Source organism: Parus major, chromosome 3 (genome assembly GCF_001522545.3).
Source record: "Parus major isolate Abel chromosome 3, Parus_major1.1, whole genome shotgun sequence".
In the NCBI taxonomy this organism is placed as follows: Eukaryota; Metazoa; Chordata; class Aves; order Passeriformes; family Paridae; genus Parus; species Parus major.
In genome coordinates, this window is record NC_031770.1 from 60585858 (window position 1) to 60610160 (window position 24303).

The window sequence follows — 24303 nt, forward strand, 5'->3', positions numbered from 1 at the left end:
AGGCACTAAGCACTGCAGCAGTAATTTTTTTTTTTAACCTTTCTTTTGATATACCATTTCATTTAGGTTGCAAAAGATGTATCGGTGAGACTTCATCATGAGTTAGAAAATGTGGAAGAAAAACGTACTATAACAGAAGATGAAAATGAAAAATTAAGACAGCAGCTTATAGAAGTTGAAATTGCCAAACAAGCACTACAGAATGAACTGGAAAAAATGAAAGAGGTTAGTGTTGTTATTTACTTCTACACCAATTATTTTAAGATCTTAGATTCTTACTATAGAACTGTTTTTCTTCTACAACTTGTTTTGGGGACAAACAATATGGCAGTCAAAAGTTGGAAGTTGCAAGGAGTGCTGAAGTACAACTTGATGATTGCAAAGCTGAGAAGAAATGAAAATATTTGGTGTTTTCTAGGCAAAACAGGAATGAAGTGGTACCTTTTTTTCTCTCTACTAGGAGGAAAATGTGAAACTGGTGGTAACAAGAGTTCAGAGACTTTGTTACATTTTACCTACATAAATATTCATACAGGAACTGTGCTCAAGTGTGTAAGAGTTATCTAAGTTTACAGATGATGTTTCCCACAGGTTTTTTACCTGTGACCAGTAGCCAATAGTTTTTCCCTTGCTAACTACTACTAGAGACAAGCACAGGCACACTGAGACTGGGGATCTAGCCACCTCCCCATCTTGTTCAGTCATGCTCTTTGGAGTACTGGGAAGTGAGAGACTCTACCTGGCTTTTCAATCTAAGCATAATTTTTCATTGTATATAATTAATCTTCAAAATTACTCCAGCTGCCATTATATAGATGTAAGATACTGTGCCATTAACTAAGCAGAAAATTGCATTACAGCAGTAATAGCCAGGCTGACAGAGATAACAAAGCTGCAATAAAAGGAGAAACTGTTGACTAAGGGTGATTTCTCAGAAGAGATTTTAAAAACATCTCTCCTGTTTCCTGCTCAAGATTTAAAATTCATGCCCTCAATTTTCACTTTTAGGAATATACCCTAGTAGGAACACCAGTATCTTCTTTGATCTTGTATGAAGCAGAAGAGATGTATTTCAGTTGTCAAGAAAGGCAGGAAATTTTCAGTTGTATGATGTTAGAGCATTTTTGGGAACTGCAAATGAGTCCTTTAAGTGATGTAGTATTAAAAATATTCAAATTTTTTTTTACAGGAACTGAATTTCTAGCATGTTAGTCGATGTTAAACAGGTGGTTTGTTCCACCTTCTGCTGCCTTCCCAGATAACTGCTGATTTTAAAAGGGCGTGAAGAAAATCTAAGCTGTAGTTAGGTTTCCCCTCATCTCACTGAAACTTCTGTTTCACCTTCTGTTTTCTCTCTGGTTACTGCCATTAAATAGGGCTTGGTTTCCTGGACTAGCCTCTTGATGAGAGTATGATCTTTCTGTAATTATCCTTATAACTTGTCTTTAAGATTGGCTTTACTCCAAGTTTTTTGTTATTCTTCTCCATTAGACTCTACTTTCTTTCAGGTTCTCATCTCTGGTTCCTCCTTCTCTCTAATAGGTTATGCTGCTATAAAATTCTTTTGCCTTTCTTTTTTGAAGCATCTTCAGATTGCAGTGATGTTCAGTGGCAATTTAATAGCTTGTGTTCTTTGATACTAAGCCAGTTAATGGATTTCTTCATCCCTGTCATCACTAGTCACTTTCTTCTTATCGTGGTTCCTCCCTCTGGCCCACAATGCAGAACTACGATTCTGTTGCTTCCACACTGCTCTCCACTTCTTTCTTTGTCTTAAGTGTTTAGCCATTCCTGGTCTAGCTGTTGGTATCAATGAAAGGGTGCTGGAGACTCCAGAAGAGATGGTGTTGTGTTCAGGGTCTCTGTTACACAGTAATGGTTTTCATGGAGCTGAAGCAGATGGATGATTCCCAGTGGCACTGAACAGGGGCACTGAGCCAGAATGAAAATGTGAAGTAAGACTTGACACCATAGCAGGGGTGGAGTGGACAAAGGGTCAGAAATACAGCCTTATACTGAAGTAGGGAGAACTGCTTTGCACAGTCATTATATGTGTCATCATAATTAGGGAGGATTTATGTATTTCAAATAGGCTACTGAGCTGCTTTCAGCAGGTGAATGCTGCTTTTCAGGCCAGGACTTTCAGCCCAGCATGGGGGAAGTTGGAGGATAGTTGAAGAGGTGCAAATCAGACAAAAAACAAGTTTGAAGCAAAGCCAAATTACTGTGCCCTTTGCAAATAAACCATGACTTGGGGACCCACGGAAACATGCTGGTGAAGAACACTAAATCGTATAGAATTGAAATTTAGAATTTGTGAAGAGGATATGAAAATGTTAATACAAAAAAACCCATGAAAACAGCTGAAAGCAGTCTGCATTAGAATTTTTCCATGACAAATAATTTTTCTTCTCTGGTAATTGAAGGTTTCATGCATTTAAAATGTCATTGTCAGATAGTCATAATGTTAATTTTCTGTTTGCTTGTGAGTTATTTCCTCTAATTTCATGGATTTGCAACCCTTTCTCATTTCAATACAGCCATTATAACCAATGGAACCTCCTGCTTAAGGGAGTTGTACTCAGCTTAAATTGAAATATGGGGAAAACTTTTCATCTGGATTGTGATCTTTGCTTTATTGAGCTTAGAATAAATGGGAAAGTATCTCTCTAAGGACAAAGAACCATTTTTGTTTCACAACATAGTAAAAATGCTTGGAGATGTAATGATTGATTTCTGTACTTTTGTCACCAGACGTACTGCAGAAACCCAAACCTTTCTGTTCTTAAAATCTATTTTTGTACAACTGCCATTTGAAATTTCTTATTCTTTGATAATGAAAAGTGTGAGATAGCAGAGAATTAAAGTAACACTTAATAGAAAATGTAAGAAGGAAAGCAAATTTTTTTGGTAGGTAGTCTCTAGGGCAGGACCAAAGCCAAAGTTCTCTCTGTGTGGATCCTCTGTTGTTTCAAAAATCATGGAGACTTGACTGAAAACATGTATAAAAGATAAAAGCTAGCAGATGTGTTGGTTTAGAGTAAAATCTGGAGTTCTCCAGTGTACATTTGGGTGAATGAAGACATGTGAATGTATTTGTCCATTAATATAAAGAGGTAATTGCTGTTTGCCTTCTTGATTTGGAGCTTTTGGGAAAAAAAAAGAAAAGATAAATTCTACATCAAATTAGAAATTGTTGTTGATGGCAGCAGAAGCTTGCAAACATCCAGGATCTGGAAGGTGTTCCAGCTATGCATACATTTTCTATGAGTTGTTTTTGTTTTCAGTCCCCTAGACTGCAGCTATTTGATTGAAAGTTATTCCTGGATATGTCCACACAGACACACAAGGTTTTTAATCTTTGTTGGTTTTATTTGTAGCAACTGCAGCTGATTTTGTCTTTAGTATTGGTTGCTATCAACTGTGATGCTTTTTGGGAAGCCAAAAGCAAAGTAGAGGAATTGTTTCCTGGCAGAAAAGATAAACCAACAGTAGCTAGACATAATTTTTCAGATACTAAAAAAATTAACATGCTAATAGTAATGAACATGTTGTTCATTGATTAATTAATTAACTTCCATTAATATGTTGCTAACAGGTAAAGCCTGGCTAATGTTTGCAGACCTTTCTGTTTTCATGACCTGAAAATGAATTTGCTGTAGCTACGCAGCAAGCACCCGGTTAGCTGTGCTTTGGTGGTTCCTTGTGAGAGAAATGAAGTAGGGGGAAAATCTGATAGATGTACTGGACCCTGGGCTTTACAAATCCTCCTTGCAATGCAGACATGCACTTGCAAGAAGCCCAGTGTTTTTTGGGGACATGTGTCTCTGGATGGGTACAGATTGCTCTGCTACTGCTCCAAGCAATAGCGATAAGCTAGGCAGATGCAAGACAGCTCGGTTTTACAGCCACTTTAGAGTAATGCTGTCAAGCCACCATTTTCTTCTTCTGAGCATAGACTTTCAGTTCAGATACAGAACCCATGATAACAATGGCACATGAACCAGAGATGTCTTTTGTCCCTTCAGTTCAGACTGCAGGCAGAGGAGTCTATCCCTACGTGGATCTATGTTTTGCTGTCGTGGTGCCTGCCTTATCAATCTGGTTCATACACTGCATGGAAATGGGAGAAAGCAACAGAATCTGGGGAACTGGGCACTGGAGAACTCAGTTCTGTTCCTTATTTTAACACTAACCTGCTGTGTGATCACAGGAAAGTAATTCAACTTTTCTGCTTACTCTTGCAACCTTTGCCTGCCCCATTTAAACACAGATTAGCTCTTTATACATCTCTGTGTGTTCAGGCTGCATATACATCAGAAGGATGGATGGAAATTTCACCACAAAAGCTGCTGTAAAAAAAACCCAGAGAACTCCAAATTCTTCCCCCCTCAACCCTGCAAAATACAACCAAACAAAAACAACAATAAAAACAAACAAACAAAAACCCCCAAAAACCAAAAAAAAACACAAACCACCAAAAGAACACCTCAAACCAACAAACCCACACAGCAGAAGGTCTGGTAAGATTCTGTCCCAGTCCCCCTGATCACCAATATCAGCTTGCCTTGCTTTTCTAGGATGAAAATCCAGTATATATTCTTTCTTGTGACCCTTTCTTTCTTTAAACCCCTTCTCCTGCCATTTAACCACAACCACTTATTTCAAGTCTTTCTTCTATAATTCAGTCTCACATTCTCCAGATTCTTTCACTTAGTCTTGATCCAGTATGTATGATCTTCTCCTTTCTCCTTTCTCCTTTCTCCTTTCTCCTTTCTCCTTTCTCCTTTCTCCTTTCTCCTTTCTNTTCTCCTTTCTCCTTTCTCCTTTCTCCTTTCTCCTTTCTCCTTTCTCCTTTCTCCTTTCTCCTTTCTTTCTTCTTTCTCCTTCTCCTTCCTTTCTTCTTTCTCCTCCTCCTTCCGTTAGCTTTTTTGCTTTTTCTTGTTTTCTTTTTCTTTTTTTCTCTTTCTCCTTTTCTTTCTTCTCCTTTTCTTTTTCTCTTATTTCTCTCTTTTTCTTGTATGTCTAATAGCAGTGGTTGTTTTGCTGTCTTCTAAGTCCCAGTCTTGTCCTTCTCTCCCTCCATTCCTTCCTTCCCTGCATCCTTCCAACTCTTCATGAGTGTCCTGTCTCCTCTCTGGATTTCAAGAGTTTTATAGTTCATTTTGCTCTTACTCTGATTGAAATGTATTATCCCCATTTCTTAGCTACAGCTCCTATCTGCTGTGAAATTTTTACTTTTCCCATGGTTCCTCCACCCCCTCATGCAAATCTGTCAGCTTCCTTGGTTTGTTCTGTTCCTTTCCTGGTTTCCAAGCCTTAGCTCTTCATTTTTGCATCTAGACTGAGAGCAATGGAGGATCACTTGCTGTGCTAGGAAACAGCAACTGTATCACTGTGGGCACCTGAAGGAAGGTTTCTGGTTCTAATGCCTGGCTTCAGCTTTATCCAGACCCTCATGGGACAACAACTGAAGGACTAGTTAGGCTTTGCCTTCTGGCCCTGGAGCTGGAACATAATCTGTCAGCTGGAGAAAATGTGCAGATTGATTGCTGGCAGTGGGAGAGGGCGAGGTAATTCATAAATACTGAATTTTCTGCAATTCAAACTGGTAAACTCTAATAAATAATTACCTGGTAATGTATAGGAATGAAAAATTTCTAAAAGGTTATGTCATCCTTGTGATGAATTAGGAAAGCATGAGGTATAGATCGTATATAAACAGAAAAATGTTTTTGGGAACACAGAAATATTGGAATGTTGGAAGAGAACAGTTGCTAGAATAATTTACTATAAGCAAACAAGAATATTCTTATCTTGAAAAGAGCTGAATAGTTTGCTGAAATTTCCCAAAATATTAGTTGGGGACTTATCCCAGGACAGATGCACGGTATGGAAAATCTGCAATGCTTAAAATATAAGGAGGTTGCAAGAAACTGGAAACAAGTCTCATAAAGAGTGGTGGTTTACAGTGTTTCCAACAGTCAAGACAACCATATCCAACAATAACATTACATATTTGGAGGCTTTCAGAACTCCTTGCCTTGTACTTGGCTTGGTCCCTTCTCTCAGGACCTTAAACTTCACCATCTCACAGTCAGTGCTGCCAGTGCTGCCATTGGCCATCAAACCTCTGACCAGTGATTCCTTGTTTGCAAGAGATCTATCAAAGTAATTGCCACAGCTGACTTATTAATCACCTGTGGCAAGCAAACATTCAGTCATTGCAGAAATCATGTGACTGCTAGTTGTCTGAAAAATGCTTTGTCTATTTCCCCTGGTGCATCAGATGAGCAGTAGCAGACACTCCAGAGGGTGCTCCTCTCTCCTCTGATTGTTGCCTGCAGCTCACGCTGGCCCATCACCTGTCACAGGACAACACCAAACACAACTGGACTGCTCTTCTGTGTACAGCACAACCCTTCTTCCTCACCTTTAGAGTTTTCATCAATCCCTTGCCGCACTCCAGGCATGGGAGCTACCCTGACTGGACTCTGTGATTCCAGTGAGGTCATAACTACATGGATGTTCATGGATTTCTAGCTTTTCTTTATTGCCCATGCTGCATGCATATGAATCACTGGGGAATAATACTTGGCTGTTCTGGTTTGAAAAGGAAAGTTTAAGTCTCCATCATGCTGTCTCCCAAGCACACCATAATTACACCTCATATTTTCATTTTTCCTCCGAGTTAGAACCTCATTTCAAACAGCTTGTAATGGAGGGAACAAGGTTGAGCAGAGTGAGATGAGAGACTGCTGTAGCTGCTCATCCTCACAGGATCAGTGCAGTAAGTGGAACTCTTTGGAGAGTTACAGTAATTTACTTGCTCCTGGCACCAGATGGCAGCAGGGGAGGATTTAATAGGGCTCTCACAAGACCAGTTCCTTCCTGTGTCTTTTGGAGTATCCAGTACCGAGTCTATCAGTAATGCTTTTACTAGCAGTACCTTTAAGCAGAGGGTTTCTGTGAGCTGGGATTTCAGGTTGTTGTCTCATGAAAATTAAATCTGTTTTGATGAAGAGAACAGGATAGTTTTAAGACTTTTAAAAAAGAGATGAGAAACAAGTGTTTGACCAGGTTTGTACAGAAAAAAGAAAGAAAGTCCTCTGTCTCCAAGCACAGCTCAGTGATTTCTAAGCACCACATCCCAGCAGATACATAACCTCCAGTCAGACTTGCTTTTGTGGTATTCTGTTACTTTTGGTATCTTGCCCAAGTATTTTGTTCCTTTAAAAACAGTACTTAGCAGGGATGCTATTCATAACCTGTGAGGGTGTGATTCTGACATACTTGCTCAGAGCACGCTGCGATTTCACAGGGACTGGGATAAGCAGAGTTTGCTTCGATATGGTTCTTCAAATATGAGAAAATAATAATGGTGAAAGAAAAAGAAACAGAATCTGTTGTAGTAATTCTCTGAAAATGTCACACCATAAGCAGGGAAAAAAAGTGTATTTGAGAAGCAGCTGACACTCAAACTTTGTAAAATTAGATTTTAATTTTGTATCAGCCATCAACAATTCACATGAGCCATTTGCTTCAAGAGAGTTAGTCAAAATTGAATATAAACAGTCTGATGGTCAATAATAATGTATTCCAAAACATAGATAATGCATAGGGAATTATTTCAAAGGAATAAAGCTCCATAAATATGTTATTGTTAAGAGATTTTGTGAGTAAAGGTGCCTTCAAGGGATATTTTTCAGTCATTCAAGTTGATGTGCTGCTTTGTGAATTTCTATTGAATAGTCTGAAAATTTACAAGGATATGTAAAAGGAGTGGCAGGGTTGATGGCTGATTGGCAGGTAATAATGAATGAGTGGCAGCTGTAGTGAAAAAGATTATATCTGGAATGGGTTAAAACAGAAACTAATTTAGCCATCACAAAATACTGATCAGTTCTTTTAAAGCTGTAAACATAATGCTGCTACTCTGATTTCATGGGGACATGAGAGTTCTTTCCTTGTGTCAGAATCTTATTTTATTTTCCTTCATCTCGGTGAGAGATAGCCACCTTAGATTCTCAAACTCTCTTGACAGAGGAGTTACTGATATTACCCATGGTCTTCTGGTAAAATTAGAGTCACCTTGCAGTAAGGTACATTTTAAAGAAAAAAAAAAAAAAGTAATGACTATCTTAAAAAAAATAAAAACCTAAGTAGAATGAAAGCATAGAATAAAACCTGAGCTTCCAAACACATAGAAACTATGGTTTACAGAAAGGACATCAGTTCCAACTTTCTGGTCTCAAGCATCTGAAATACTTTTTTCTTTTGGCTTGGATCATTCTTTTCAAAGTTGTTCTTTGCTACAGAATTGCTTCCAGCAGTCAAAAATGATATATGTAAAGTAAATCAGGCTTAGGGAGAGCCCACAAGCTGACAAGCAGTTGCTAACATGTCCCTTAGATGGTTTCAACCTAGGTTGAAACCACTGCTTCAGTGCTTGGGCATGATTTGGTGTCTAGGCTGGGTCAGAGCTTGATTGACTGTTGGATGTGATTTGGATGTGATCCTGTTTGTTTGAAAGGAAGCTGTAGGGAAGTTTAAACTGTATTGTCATCACAGCTGAAAAGAGACTGAGCGGTGAGGAGCCAGTTGGCATCAGGTCCTGAGAACAGTCTCTGAGCATTTTATTTACTAGTGTAAAAGCTAGATAAAGGTTCTTTGACTTGCTATGGAGCCAGAGGAGATGGCAAACTAGATGCAGAACAGCAAGTCCAGTCTGTTGCTGCCATGTGATTTCCTACTGCTAGGAATTACTTGGTAAGGGGCAACCACCTGGCGTGCCCAGTTGTGTGTGGAAGTAGTGAACAGGGACTGTCCAACTGTGGATCAAGTGGTAGATATTAACTGGTTATCAGAGAAAATGGTTTGTGAGCAGGAACTCACCATAGGGCAGGCTGTAAAAGATGCATTACTCTTGATACAGACTTTAAGGTATGATTTCCTCAAGGTATAAAGGAGAAAGAAAACCTTTTCTATCTCTTAGCAGAGTAGGGAATCTCTACTGACTTTACTAAGGCTGCCAAAATATGATAACACATTAACAAACAGAGGAAAGTCTTGGAAATACAGAGGGCTCTTTAATGGTTCTCAATCACAGAACAAAACTTTTTATTTTTGTACTTCCCAATTTCAGTATTGCTTTATTCAAGTGGACATTTATGTTTCCCTATATGCAATGTAGACACAGGGGTATCAACTTGACTGCTCAATTGAAACAAAAAAGTTGCCAGGTCACTTAAAAGTGTAAAAATGAACTCCCTTGTTTAGTTGATTCTTAAATAACTCTACTATGTTATAATTCACAGTATCCATAGACAGTATATGATCCACCCTGGTTTGGATTATAAAAACCCACCTAAGTTGGGTTTTTTTGTTTGGTTGGGTTGTTGTTTTTTTTTTAAAAATACATTGTGTTTTTAAAATTCTAGCTCACATTTTATTTCCACTCATTTAATTTTTGACATTTTTGGCAGGTCTCTGAAAATTTATTTTTTGTTTTGGGACACTATTAATGATTTCTTTAGATCTTAAAGAAAGAGATTGCATGATAGAGAGGACATTCAATATCTTTGTACTGGTACAAAAACATGAATGAGGAAATAGATGTAGGGTATGATTCTCTGGATTTAGAGGAAATCCATATGACTTTGCAAAATTTCTTTCTATTACTGGGAAGGCTTTATAGGGACAGAACAGAGACATTCTCAGTGCTGAACCAGATGTCTAGAGACATGTTTTTGTATGGAATCAATGTACACCAAATGTCATCAGTACTGGAAGTCCCACCAAGGCTTTGATGAATAATAATCATACATGCTTTCTGATCCTTATACCACTGTACTTAGTCCTGCTTAAGGGCACTTGCCCCTTCAAAGAAACACCTGACATAAGAGAGTATTTGTAATGTGCTGATATAGGTCAAAGATGAGCAGGTTTTAGATTGAAAGAAAAGTTGCCATAGCTCCATTATTGTTTAGTGATTGTGGTTATTGCTGGTTTCAGGGCTATCTTTCTCACGGTATTAAACTGAGCTTTTCAGAAACCACACATGAAACAATTTTCTATCTTTACATTCTCTGGATGTTCTAGTGAAGAACAAGAACAAACTTTTGTGTGAAGGTGCTCAACTCATTGCCTATAGAGGAAGGAGATTCCATCTCAGGAGAAATTCAAGACTGCACAGGCTGAGAAGCCTGCTTCAGTTGTCTCTGCTCTGGGCAGGGGGAACTGGACTAGATATTCAGAGGTTGTGAGAGACTGGACTATTAAATGATTAATGACTCAAAACATTTGCCCATTTGTGGAGGTGCCAGGGTGCTTTGCTGAGGCCAGTTGTAGGGGCTGGTCATAACAGAGGTCTCTTTCAGCCTCAACTGTTCTGATCTGTTCCTTTGAATAACAAGCAGAATCTATTTTCCCATTTTGCAGTGGAGCACACAAGGGGTAGAAAAGGTCACTTCTGGATAGGGAGAAAGGAGATGGTTTGCAGGTTACTTCTGCTAAACAGGAGACCTCAGGGTTTGTCCAAGCAGACGTTTTTTTCTGAGGCAGAACACAGCCAATGAATAGGAGATCTGAGGCAGGGCATTTTCGCTGTGGCACTGATACTGCACAGTAGTTTGTGCCTCTGCTTGTGTTGTGTGTCCTGGAGCTGTGTGTGTGTGTCTGTGGGCAAAGAATGGAACCCTCCATCAGGCACATACCTCGAGGTAGGAAGAACAAAGTGCCACAAGGGAAGCATTGTACATGTACAGTGGTGGGGAATGCTGCCCAACAAACGGCTGCTGTGTGTCATTGTTCAGGGCAGCCAGCTGATTCTTCATAAACCGGCAGTGTGCTGGTTGTGCTTTACCTCTGAATTGCCCTGGAAGAATATGACACTTCAGGAAGCAGAATGGCACGTTCTGACCCTCTTCTTTTAGACTCTCATTTTTTAGACCCTCTCATTTGCACACATTTATAGCTATATGCTATAGTGCATGTCACGTAACAGGGAGAATACCCAGCTCTAGAAGTGCTGGGTTCTTGGATCAGCTCAGCAGCTCTTCTGAATCATGTGGAATCAGTGCTAGCCAGGAACAAGAGCACCAGGCTTTTGATATTTTAGGTTTTTTTTTTCACTTACTTCAGTGCTCATAGTATCAAGAAAAGCAACCTCCTAGCATTTGAGAAATTCAGATTTTGATAATGTTCCATAGCTAAGAGTTCTAAGTATTAAATTTCTTATTTTGAAGTAAAGGACAATGGATTAACCTCTTAGATGTGCAGGTGTGCTTTTTTGAAGTGTTTGTTTTTGCTTATATTTTTTGATATATGATGTGTTTCCCCCCCCCCCTTCCCCCTCATTGCTAGTATTGACAGCTGCACATATCAAGATGTGTAGAATAAAACCTGAAGGTATCAAGTCTGTTTTGATTTGTCTGATCCTGTTTGCATGATTGTTTTAATTGACTTTGGCTAGCTTAGCAATGAATCCAGGTTAGGATAACAGCAAAGCCCTTTGCTTAGGTCACAGATGAGTACTTGCACTTAGAAGGTATTTGCCATGAATCTGTTGTGTTGTCTGCAATGAGAGGACTCTACATCCCTTCAAAGCATGACTGATGATGACTATAAACTGCCCTGATTACCAGCAGTCTTTTGAATTACAGGCTGGTCTAAATTATTTCAAATTCACAGATGCTAGTTTAAATCTTTGATTAAATGATTAATTAGAAGCACCAGTAACAGTCCTTCAGAAAGGCTTTTGAACTAGAATATCGCCTTACTTATAGATATAGATGCATTCAAAGGTTTATTTTTCTTGTGATGTGCTTCTGGGAGTATTTTTGCTCAGTTCCTAAATTTTGATCAAGTTTCATGTGTTCCAAAATTATGAGGACAGAAGAACTATCTTATATAATAAACCAGTCTGGTCTTCTGAATAATGCAGGTTGTAAAATACCCCAGCTATTTTATTCATACTGGTGCCTACCTTTCAGAAAAAGGTGCTGGTCTCTGTTAAAAATTGACAGCTGATAGCAGTCTACCACATCTGTTCCTAAACTGTCCCAAGAACAAGTAAAAAATTCACACCTCCCTTCTCATCTGAATTTGTTGACAGTTAGTTACCAGGCAGGAAACATAATTTCTTTCTACCTTGCTAAATTCAAGAGTCCAGCATCAATGTTTGGGTGTTTGATTTTTTTCTTTGTTTAAAATTTTCATGCTTAGGATTGATATAATTTAGCCATGTAAAAGTTAAGCATTTAACCTAGGTTAGGAATTTGACCTCCCTCAAAGGAGGAAGGTATGCGCTACTTGGAAGTGAATCTCCACTTGTCTGAGGCTGGTTTGACTCTGTGGAGAGGCACATTGTTTCTAGTTAATGCACAGCAATCCTCAGTTTTGATATATATATCCCATATTAATAAAACCTTTGGTCATAAAATTGCACCTCAATATAATTTCAGCTGATTATTTTCTATGACCCTGCAAGATTTTTTCAGATATTTGGCTTTTCAAGAGATCTCTATTCTCTAGGCAGTTCTCCTACTGTCTTAGCATAGCTTTTACTCCTTGTTCTTACATCTGTATCTTCATATTTTGTCATATTAAAACTGATATTGTTTGATTGCACAAAGGTTTGTATCAGTGACCTTCCTTTTCAATATTTAGTGTTTCTCCAACCTTTACCCACCGGTCTTTATCCAATGTTATTTTAGAGCAAGAAAAATGTTAATTAGAGTACGACCTAGAATTGATTCTTGCATAACCCCATTAGGGCTGCTGTGGTATTAATTTGCAGGTGATTTGCTGGTTCAGTGACATTTATGATAAATGCTGAAGAGTCAAATATTTGGTCATGATAGCTAATTAAAAATACATTCCAGTGATCAAATATTTATAATGAGCAGAAGACTGTCAAGCTTCTTTTCAGAATGAGGTTTTCACATTTCTAGCAAAGGGAACATTTAAATAATAGTTTTAGATCAACCTCTACATTATGGTTTTAAGTCAGCCTAAGAGTCACAGCCCCATCCCTTGCTGGGAATAAGCATTATCCCATAAGAACCTGAGCACGTTTCAGTTAGGGGGAACAGTCATTATTTAGGAGGATAGGACATGGGGATCAAGTGATGGGTCTTACAAGCTTCTTGAAGTTAGTGAAGCAGCTGAACACTCTGCTCTAGCCAGGGCTGCAGTATCCTCCCTCCCCCATCTCCATCTTCGCATTGTTAAAATATCAGGAAAAGTATTGGGTGCAGGCTTAGGTTATGTCAGGTCAGACTGGTACCAGAATGAGAAAAGAAAGGTGGGGCTGTCCAAACTTATAAAACACCTTCCTTCCGTTTCAGCTCTTCAGCTCCATGTTTTATTTTTTCTAGAGCTCCTTCTTTACACGAGCTGCTCATCAAAATGTGTTTAATCTGTGGCTGGATCACACTGGCATAACTTCAGAGCACTGCAGAGTCTGATCCTCTGTTTTCAATGACCAAACTTTCCAAACACCTTTGAAACTTCCCCATATGTTGTATTGCAGAAAATTTAACCAATTTATAAAGAGTTAGCTTTGCAAAAGAGCTTCCCCAAGTAAACACAGACAAAAGAAGAGACCAAGAGTAACAGAAGACTCCATTTTAAAGTCAGAGGACAGAGTAGTGATTGCTGAGAAGTAAGAGCTGGATTTCTTTCCCCTGTTAAGAGAAAATCTTCTGGTCACTGCTCAGGCTTCCAGACCAAATGCCAATTTCAGATTTTTTCCTACCTGAATTCATCTTCAATTTTTGCATCTTTTCAAATTAACTCTATAATCTGAATTTTTGTGAGATGTTCCCGTAACTGGAAGTTGTGAGAAGTGCACAGTCTCAAAGGGTGAGTGTCAAGGCTCCTTCCTCTGCTGTGCACCTACAGATGCACATGAATGTGCCTGTGTTTGATGCCATCCCACCCTGTGAATCCAGGTGAGGGACTGTAAGTGTTGTCTGTGCATTTAATGCAACTCTTGAGTATCAAATGAGCATGAACACCAATGGACAAGTGTGATCAACCCACAGATTTGCAGAACAGGCTTCTCTATACATTTCTAATGAGCAGTGTACGCTATGTGCAGAGCCATTCCGATTCTCCTTCCCACTGTTTTTCATTTTGACACAGACCATTTTTGTTGGGATATTGTAGCTGCACTTTGGTTAATACATATGCATTTTGTAACCAAGGCAATGAACCTAATCCGATTGCTGGCACTTTCTGATTCTCATGAAAATCTGTTTGAAATCTCTCCTGAGATATCCTCCTAAGAAGACTGAAGAACTCCACATGTGGTACTAGGTGTGAGAAAAAACCACTTTGCATTTGATGAAATCTCATAAGTATTTAATTCATAATATACATATCTGTGCTGTGATTATTGCTGTTGTTATGTGGTAGTGGTTTTAACTGTGTTGGTGTGCCGTCTGTCAGTCCCAGATAAAGGTTGGAGCAGTGCATTATACTAGGAATTGTGCAAACCCCGACAAAAAGACTGAATATCTTTTCTCAGAGCATACAAATAGCAGAACTGGCAAATAAACACCAACTTAGGAAGCCCTAGGAAAAGTTTAATCAGCATCAGTATGCAGTACAATAACCTATTCCTGAACTTGCACTTCAAATTATTCATGATGTTCTGAGATCTTTTGCATTTCAGGATTAGGGAGCCAAGTGTAAGATGATTGTGATTTCTGCATCTATAACAAAGCCTAGTTGGATAGCATTGGGGAAATAACCATGTCTAGCTCTTCCATGTTTTGAAAGGTTCAAATGGCAGAAGACCTCTTCCTCCCCAGAGAAATTGCTTTCACTGTTTTGTGATATCCTGGTGGATGAAGGAGTGTGTAATCACAGAAAGCAAAGTATCAGTTTAGACAGCTATTTGACCGAGATGTAGTGTGAGCTTTGAAAAGGCAGCTTTCATTTTCTGTCATTTTTTTTAATAAGGAAAAGAAGGAAGCAAATGTAATGGGAGCATAAATATGCTGCTTCAGTTATGCACTGCAAAGAATGCTTTTACCTAGTTATACCACAAGAGTTACTATGATATGCTCTAACAATGTGGTTTTTAGTTCAAACTGCAAAAGACTTCTCTAGATAAAGTACAAATATTGCATATATTTTCCCCTTCTTTATATTTTTCTTATTTAATTTATAAATAATGGTAAAGGATCTGAAAGTGATAATTGAAATAACTCCTAAATAAATGCAAATGAAATAGTACAAATATTGGAGGTCAGCTCCTCTTTTTTTCAATATAAAGTCATTCAACTACATGAGAACTATTTTTCTCTCTCTAGTGAAGTAGTAAAGATCATTTTCATTTTGTATTGCTCCTCAGCAGTGTTTTGAAATAAACCAGTTTAAATATGAAGAGAGTGTTGGTACAGCTAATGGGGATATGCTTAGTGTTTGCTTTGTGGACAGGTAGGCTGTGCCTTTTGTATCTCAGTTAACCTCTGCTTTTTCATTTGTGACTTAGTTTTGCAAAGCAAGTAGAATACAGAAATACTCAAGACCTCTCCTTCTCTAGAATGGTGGTGGAAGGAGTGAATTATTTTATCATTCTGTGTACTTGTGCCAATGACAGACAAAGCCAGCGTCTTGAGCTAGGAAATTGCTGGAAAATTGCACTAAGAGTTGCAGAATAAGGAAGAAATTTTAAAAACAAAGAGTCTTTTTTTTGTTGGAGAATGTAAATTTTCAATTTGCCAACATGGATAGTGTCAATTTAGTTTTTACTACATTAGGTCCAGAGGCAGAAGACTAAAATATATCTCTTGTGCCTCCAGCTCCATGACTTACACAGCCATATTGATTATAGGGAAAATACAGAGCGAGGTTTAGGGTAAATTTACATTTCCCTGGCCATAGTCACTCTGTGCCACACAGAGGCAAGTTTGTGCAGCCCAAAAATTGTTCAATATTCATCAGCTTTTCAAGACTGTAAAAATGGTGTTAGGTTTACTCTCATTTTTGAAAGCTCTGCAGATGTGTCACAGCAGTTGGGGGTCAGCTAACCATAGCCAAGTACAGCAGAGTTTTGTGCAGATGAGAAGGTTTGTAGTAGCTGTGGTAGATTCAAGGAGCTTCACACCCTTTACCCTGTTCCTTGAGGAGGCATAAAGGCTGTTATAGGGCCTGTGCATGCATAAATCCCTTGATGTGTCAGGAATTCCTCCCAAGGTTGCCTACCACAATTTTTAGATAATATACCTCTAGATCAGGCTTGAAATAATCAGACCTAAGCATCTTGAAAAATCTTGGTAGGTTTTGCTTAAGGATTATTAATTGCTGAGATATTTATTTTAGCTTAGAACAAGGTAGGAAGAATTTGAGTTCATATTATAGCTTTCTGCCTCCATGGAGTTGATGTCGTTATCTCTGCATTGTGTTATTCTCAGAGTAGATTTCACGTCTCTTTCCACCTGAGAAGCACTGAGCATGACAGGTGATGTTAGGACTGCACATTTGGCTTGCAATTTAGGGCTGGCAAGAGAAGGATTATGCCATCTTGAGAAGTGCTTAGCATCTCCAGCAAGACATTGGACAAATTCCAGTGAAGGTCACTGGAGAATTGATGCTGCTGAGCACCGCAGCAAAATTGCCCTTTGTGTGAGATCTGGTTTGCATCTAAAACAAACATTATCTGCAGCCTTATGTCGGCTGTAGACACTTCTGAATAGGATTTTTTAATTATTATTAGGGAAAAAACTATCTGAGCCAACAAACTGTCCTTCACAATAAACTCTGTGCTAGAAAACCAATTCTAGCATAGGAGGGGCAGACTTTTTTGCTACAGTTGAGAAAGCAGCAGAGGTGGCTTTTAGTGACAAGCAATGTGCAGACAATTTTAGTAATGTCCAGGCTTGGGTTTGGTATGAAGATTTGCAAGCAGGAGTCTGAGCTGCTATTTTTTGGTTCTGCCATGTGTTAGTTTGAACATTTTTTTCCCTTTTCCATTTTGCTGCAATGAATTTCATTGCTTATTTCATTAGCAGCAATACATTTTTTCATGTTGAAAATTGAACTGGAAGACTGCAGTAGTACAAGGCTTGAGAGAATTGATAGAAAGAGTAGCCACTGTAAACTGTGAAATGCACATCTGGAAGAAACTCTTGAAAATTTAGTATTTATAACAAAAAAATAATATTTATGGCAGAATAGACTTCTTGATATGCGGAATTCTTTGTTTAGTAGAATACTGCCATTGCCTCAGTGCCCTGACATGCTGTTGTGGGACACTGTGATTGTGAGGATATTATCTGTCAGCTGAGATGTGTGGGATGCTAACCTCCAGTGATCAGAAATTGTCTCACGGTGTTTTTCATGTGAAAAGAGATCATACCAATTTAGGCCCAGCTGGGCCTAATCTGCTTACCCACATCATCCTGCTAATTGATTTGTGCATATTCTTCAGTGCTTTCTGCTATAAAATTTTTTTGCTAAATGCTGAGATTTTGTTGGTGAACAGTACAAGCTCTGGGAGGGTTGGTTGTAATTTAAGGAGAGCAGAATAGAATAGAATGCCTAATCATTACACAGCCACAACTACTGTTGTAATTAGAATATTACTATCCGGACTACTAAAAGGAACACCAAAAAATAGAGCAATAGAGGAGAAAAACAGGGGGTTTTCCTTTGACATCAAATCTAGAAAAGTAGTTTTTCTTTTATCTTCTGAGAAGTTGTAGGGTACAAAAGATGTTTCAGCCCAGCATTCCAGAACTTCATTGTTTTTGAAGAGATGCTGAGCTCAACGGGGTGAACAAAAGGCATTTAGGTAATAAAGCAAAAATATAGTTTAACTATAGCATATTTATTTATTTATTTATTTATTTATTTTATTATTATTATCATTAATGGGTGGTATTGGCATAAATATGGGGCAAGGAAAAGTTTGCAGTGTAAACTGATTTGAAAAGGGTTTTTTCAAAGTGATAATACATAGTGGTATAATTAATGGTGATATAGAGGAGGAACCTACTCCTTTGAAAGTTTAGGGCTTTATAAACCTGCCAATTCTAAAAGAAAACAGCAAAACAACCCTTCCAAAAATCCATGTACCAGTTCTACAACAGGATAACTTGTGGGTGACTCTGAAAAAGAATCATTTTGTTTGCAGACTGGATCCCAAAGTTGCTGGGTTTATACTTAAAGGGAAAAATAAGTTAATTGAATTATTTTCATGTCTTTTCTGGATTCCAGTAGAAGCCTGTGTTTTACAGCAATCCAGCTCTCCAGCTATGTTCTTTGATTTGTTTTATCGTTTGGTCTACTGAGAGCATTCATTGTTTCTGCAAGAGACATAAAAATTTGATATACACGTGAATGTTTCTATGGCATTAACTTTTTCTTTTGAGTGAGCAGTCTCTGAGTGTAGGAATTTTTAATGGAGTTAATCTGCAGAAGAAAGAGGATGATTAGTACCAGCAGCCAAATGGTGCACAGGATTGTTATGTGCAGTGTACCCACTCACTGTACTGTGTTTCTTGAGGATTATGAATGCATTTTAATTCCCAGTCTATGGAACTGGATGGCTTTTAGATAGAGCTGGATTCTGCCCCAGCTGGTGCAGGGAAATGTATGTTTCTCGAAGGATTTTTCTATCAGAGAATAATCTCAGAGGAAGATGGTGGTGGTTATATCACTGTCCTGCCTTGGGGACTACAGTTTACCTGGGGAACACAAAAACTGGGAACAGCTGCAAGTGGGGTGTTATGTATTGACATATTCTCTCATTTACTTGTCTCCTCCTGCTGCTTTCTTGATGATGAGCATTGAATGTTGCCAGTGGGATGGTAGCAATTGTTTTCCACTGCCGCTTTTCCATAACAAGGTTTCTGCTGTCAGCAGCTACAACATTTTTGCTGGATACACTAGCTGGCTTCAATCCCAGTGCATCCTGCTCTGAAAGCTGGAGTTTATTTTCTACTCTCATGGGCTACTTAGCATATGAGAGGAACCAAAGAATCTCATATGGTGGTGCAGACCTGTGTTTGTGTGTTTTGTGTGTTTCTGTTCTTGAGCTGGTATGATTTGTTTCTCTTTAGAACTTTGTAGTGCAAGTAGTTTTAAATGGCATTTATTTGAATATGATCTGAGAACAGAACAAACCTAGTGACCAGAGCTATGTGTGAGTTTGTCCCCAGTGTACAGGTAAGGAGGTGTGACTGCAGTACAGTGCAAGCTTGAAGCCTGAGGGGGGGACACAGAGAAAGCTGTGCTTGTAGATGTACACTGGAGTCAGCCACAGATCTCAGTGACACTGTTTTTGGAGCTGTCCCACCACAAAGTCTAAGACTGAGGCTTTTTTAAAGTGCCCTGGCCCCACCAGGGTTAATATCGAATGGGCAGGCTGGGTTTCACTGCTTGTCTCAGTTTTCTCACCTCTAAGTTACCACTTGGGATGGCTGTTTTCTTACCACTCTTGTCATGTGTTTTTATAATGCACTAGTCTTAAAGTGTGTTGAATAAAAAAGATAACAGACTGATTAAACTAAAACCTTACTTGTGTGCCATTGCTGTTTCATTTTTGGGTGATGTCATCTTTCCTCTGTATTTGGTATCTCAAAAATTACAAGAAATTAATTATTTTATAATTGCATTTGATTTGCTATATTTTTTAATTAATGATATAGAAATTATATACATCTTTAGTATACCTTTTGAAAAATTCAGTGCATGTCCTTTTTTTGTAATTGCAGCAATCACTGAAAAGGAGAGGAAGCAAAGACCTACCAAAATCAGAAAAAAAGTCACAGCAGACACCAACAGAGGTATGTTGCAGTAGCTGTAGCCTCGATTCTTATGTGGAGACTTCAGGGAACTATGGAAATGGTTTACATATCTGCACTTGGCTTGCTTTTTGCTTTGCCCTTTGCATTCCTGTATGCTGTGAAATGGAAGAGTTTTTACCCCTGATCCACAGTCAGACACCATTAATCCCAAGGACCACCTAAACAAACTTGGTGCTGCAACAGAACCTACTGGCTTTCAACTACCCTGTATTTTAGGCAAAGTAAATGGCAGCAGCAGTGAAACAAGATTTATGGGCTCTATTTGTGCTGACTTCAGGATTTTTGAACACTGTTAAGTCTGATAATGTTGCAAGCATAGAAAATATAAGGTTTTTTACAAGCTCCTCTTTTCCCATCCCCCAAGATACTTCTGGGGACTGTGCAAATTTTAGTCACAAGTAAAATAGTGTTTTCCCCTCTTTAATTTATTGATCTGTGAAAAAAAAATTGCAAGAAAATATCTTAGTGTCTGTACCTGTGACTGTTATTTCTGTAAGCTAAGGAAATCCATTGGAGGTTTGACTTCAGGTTTCTTCAAATACTGCTTTTTTTTTCCCTAAGGATGACAATGAAGACCTGAAATGCCAGCTACAGTTTGTCAAAGAAGAAGCAGCCTTGATGAGGAAGAAAATGGCTAAAATTGATAAAGAGAAAGACAGATTTGAACATGAGCTGCAAAAATACAGATCATTTTATGGGGATTTGGACAGCCCCTTGCCAAAAGGTGAAGCAGGTGGGCCACCTACCACAAGAGAAGCTGAACTCAAGCTTCGATTGAGGCTTGTAGAGGAGGAAGCTAACATTCTCGGGAGGAAAATAGTGGAACTAGAAGTAGAAAATAGAGGATTGAAAGCAGAGCTTGATGATTTAAGAGGAGATGATTTCTCAGGGACCACTAACCCACTCCTGGGTGAGCAGAATGAATCCCTGTCAGAATTACGACAGCATTTGCAGCTAGTAGAAGATGAAACCGAATTGCTGAGGAGAAATGTAGCTGATTTAGAAGAACAAAACAAACGCATAACAGCTGAGCTGAACAAATACAAGTACAAGTCTGGGGCCCATGAGAGCTCTAGGCACCACGATAATGCCAAGACAGAAGCATTGCAGGAGGAGCTAAAAGCTGCACGAATGCAGATCAACGAGCTGAGCGGCAAAGTCATGCAGCTCCAGTATGAGAACAGAGTCTTAATGTCCAACATGCAGCGCTACGACTTGGCCTCTCATCTTGGAATCCGTGGCAGCCCTAGAGACAGTGATGCGGAAAGCGACGCAGGAAAAAAGGAGAGCGATGATGACTCCCGCCCCCCTCACCGCAAAAGGGAAGGTCCCATTGGGGGGGAAAGTGACTCCGAAGAGGTGCGCAACATTCGGTGCCTGACGCCCACGAGGTCTTTTTATCCGACGCCGTCTGGGTGGCAGAAAAGCTTCACTGACAGGCAGCAGATGAAGGACATTCGCTCTGAAGCGGAGCGGCTGGGCAAGACAATAGATCGCTTAATTTCTGACACGAGCACCATCATCACAGAGGCAAGAATTTATGTAGCTAACGGGGACCTCTTTGGACTGATGGACGAAGAAGACGATGGCAGCAGAATACGTGAGCACGAGCTTCTGTACCGGATCAACGCGCAGATGAAGGCCTTCAGGAAAGAGCTCCAGGCTTTCATCGACAGACTCGAAGTTCCGAAGTCCTCGGACGATCGAAGTGCAGATGAACCTTTGTCAGTGAGTCAGGTAGACTTTTACTTATTACGGCCTACAGGTAAAAAGGCTCTGCCAAGCAAATTAAACCTCAAATTGGATTTACGGAACAAAAAGGAAATTCTTTATTCTAGGCAGTGGACAAAAATCACTGTTTCTTATATTACTTAAAATCCTCATTTGGCCATATGAAAACAAATTCTACCAATAGGGTTGTTTGTGAACAGTGAATAAATCCAGTCTCCTGGAAATTAAAAATATGCTCTAATTTTAGGTAGAGCATTTGACTCCTTTCTTTGCTTTGCGATTGCAGTTGACGGAGTTGGGCCTTCATTGCCACTAAAGGCAGTGCAAACAGTATTTTTAGTACATATGAACATGATTCATAAACGTACATGATTGTTTTCTTAGTGGATGGGTTCCTTGAAATGAATAAAAGGAAAATTTTATTAATTTTAAGTGGGAGGAAGTACTAAATATCAAAAATTGTAGAGAATATGGCAAACCACAGATTAAAAGAAACCATGCAGATCTACCTTATGGAGTCACAGAGCCACGCAGCAATGTGAACACTGTAATTGCTGTAATAGATTGCATCTTGTTGAAGGCCTGTTAATCACTGCTTGCATGCAGCAGTAACAAGCGTCTTTGTTGTGGTTTGTTTTTGTGCAGAATTGTTTCAGAGAGGTTTTGGGGAGCAAACTCCTTGCTGACTCAAGATCTTTTGCCATGAAAAATGAAAATTACCTACCCTTATCTTATCATGCAATCCTATAGTTGGCATATCTTGTTATTGCTAATGAAGTTATCCAATGTTTTGTAAGTCTCTTGCTGTGTTAATTTACTTTGTGCTGTCTTGCTAGTTTACAGTCGAAGTAGTTGCCAGGTGAAGCTGAAAGCTATTCTTATTCCTATGCTGACTAATTAGTCTTTTGTTTCCTTGTATCAGAAAGTCACAGACGCAGTGAGTTTAAAGCTAATCAATTACTATACATGTATTGCATGAAATCAAACAGAGACGGTATTTAGCATGCTCACTTTCTGATCTAGCAGTAGTTCTGAGCTTGTAGAGCTCCCATTAGCTTAAAGGCAGAGCGCTGCATGGACTTACACAAATTTAAAACAAACTAATTAGTATTTTCTCTAAACAAATAACAGCAATTGAACATTTAACAATTGGACATTTCAGGGCTTGACCATGCAGAACTCCTACTGAAGTAAATGGGAGATGGGCAGTTGGTCCCTCCACAAGCATAGTCTGATTCACTATTTATTTTGTTTAAACTTTGGACTTGCTATTCCATTAATTGACTGTTCTCTTTGTCTTTGTATTTACTTTCCCAGATGTTCCAGCCTATCATTTTACTTATTCTCATCCTTGTATTATTTTCATCCCTTTCATACACAACAATATTTAAACTTGTCTTCCTTTTTACACTGTTTTTTGTACTGTAAGTCATTCATCATTTACTGTTCATTGTAGTGTTATTTTCAGTTTGTTTATTTTGTCCACCCTCCAAGAAAAGAAGTGCAAGAGACATAGTTTCTGTAATAGCCGCTGCTGTAAAAACACTGAAGACTACTTGTTTGCCAAAACCAAAGCCAAACCAAAAAAATCTGCAAAGAAGCATACCAAAAAGTCACCCAGTTGAATACGAAACCTGCTCACTGCAGTATTCCAGGTAAGCAAACTTAAAATGGAATTTTTCACTTTGTCTGATTTTACAATTTTTGCATAAAAATTTCCTAAGGACTGGAACCAATTTAATATTCATTAATTTGCACCAAATCAGAACCAAAACAGAAATATGCAGAGTGGGTGTGAGGACTCACCTACTTACTCTTCCCACTACTAGGAAATGAATATGTATTCTAGCCACATACAAAAATAGTAAAGCCACATTTTGTGTGTATTCTGCAATTTTATGTCAGAGTTTGTATGTATATTTTGCATAATTGTAATGATAATGTTTTCAGCACTGTACTATGTGGATTAGGCCCACAGAGGGGACAAAATCAAAATGGTTGGTATATAGAGCACTATATCTGGAATTGTGGCCAGGAGCAGGAGCCTCTGAGAATGAGATGCATGAGGAGAAGGTATCAGAGTAGCTGAGGAACCTTCTGAGAGATAGAGGCTGGCTGCATTCTCTCTGTGCTTAAGAAAAATGGCCATGCTACAGTCTGGCTTGCACTGATGGGAGTGGTGTAAGTCACCTTGGCTGGTGTTGAGTTTGCCAGGCAGCATTTCCCAGTCTGTGGCCACCATGGCTCTACATTCTCTCCCCAGATTTCAGCATGAGCTCTGAATGGACATGGTAACTCTTGGTTTGCTGAGTGACCCCTGTCTAACCGTTCCATTGCTAGCCAGTGACCATAGTGAGGGAAGCTTGTGGGCATGGGTGTGCATCAGTAGTCACTGAATATTCCTATCTTGCCTGTGAGAGGCTGAAGTAAGAGTACAGGTGGTTCATTTCTTTTCTTTCACACTTACATAGGCAGTTCTGACAAGCAGTAGATCTCCTGCTATGAAAACCTCATCTGAAATGCCCAATGGAGCTCACTTTTCTCTTTTATTCAACCCATGTTGAAACCACTGAGTCCCATAAATATGAATTCTCTGAAGGTGAACAAGTATGTGTATTAATGACACTTCTTTTCCTGCTGTTTCCATGTTGAATAATGTAGTAGTAAAGAGTGGTAATAAATAAAGCCGCTGTTTTTCTAGCTAGCAGTAAAGGATTCTCTTTATCATGTTAGCTCTCTGTTCACTTAA

The 24303-nt window shown here is 39.0% G+C and overlaps 1 protein-coding gene across 1 annotated transcript in view; it reads left to right on the plus strand.

Moving 5' to 3' along the window:
• The window catches only part of SOGA3 (SOGA family member 3), a gene marked incomplete at its 5' end in the record, with an annotated part of 37210 nt that overhangs the window by 7126 nt on the left and 5781 nt on the right, over positions 1-24303 (plus strand). Inside the window, 4 exons of the mRNA XM_015622592.2 lie at positions 67-225; positions 19731-19802; positions 20385-21560; positions 22872-23209. Coding sequence (XP_015478078.2) covers positions 67-225; positions 19731-19802; positions 20385-21560; positions 22872-22982 — 1518 coding nt within the window. The remainder of the gene's footprint in view (positions 1-66; positions 226-19730; positions 19803-20384; positions 21561-22871; positions 23210-24303) is intronic.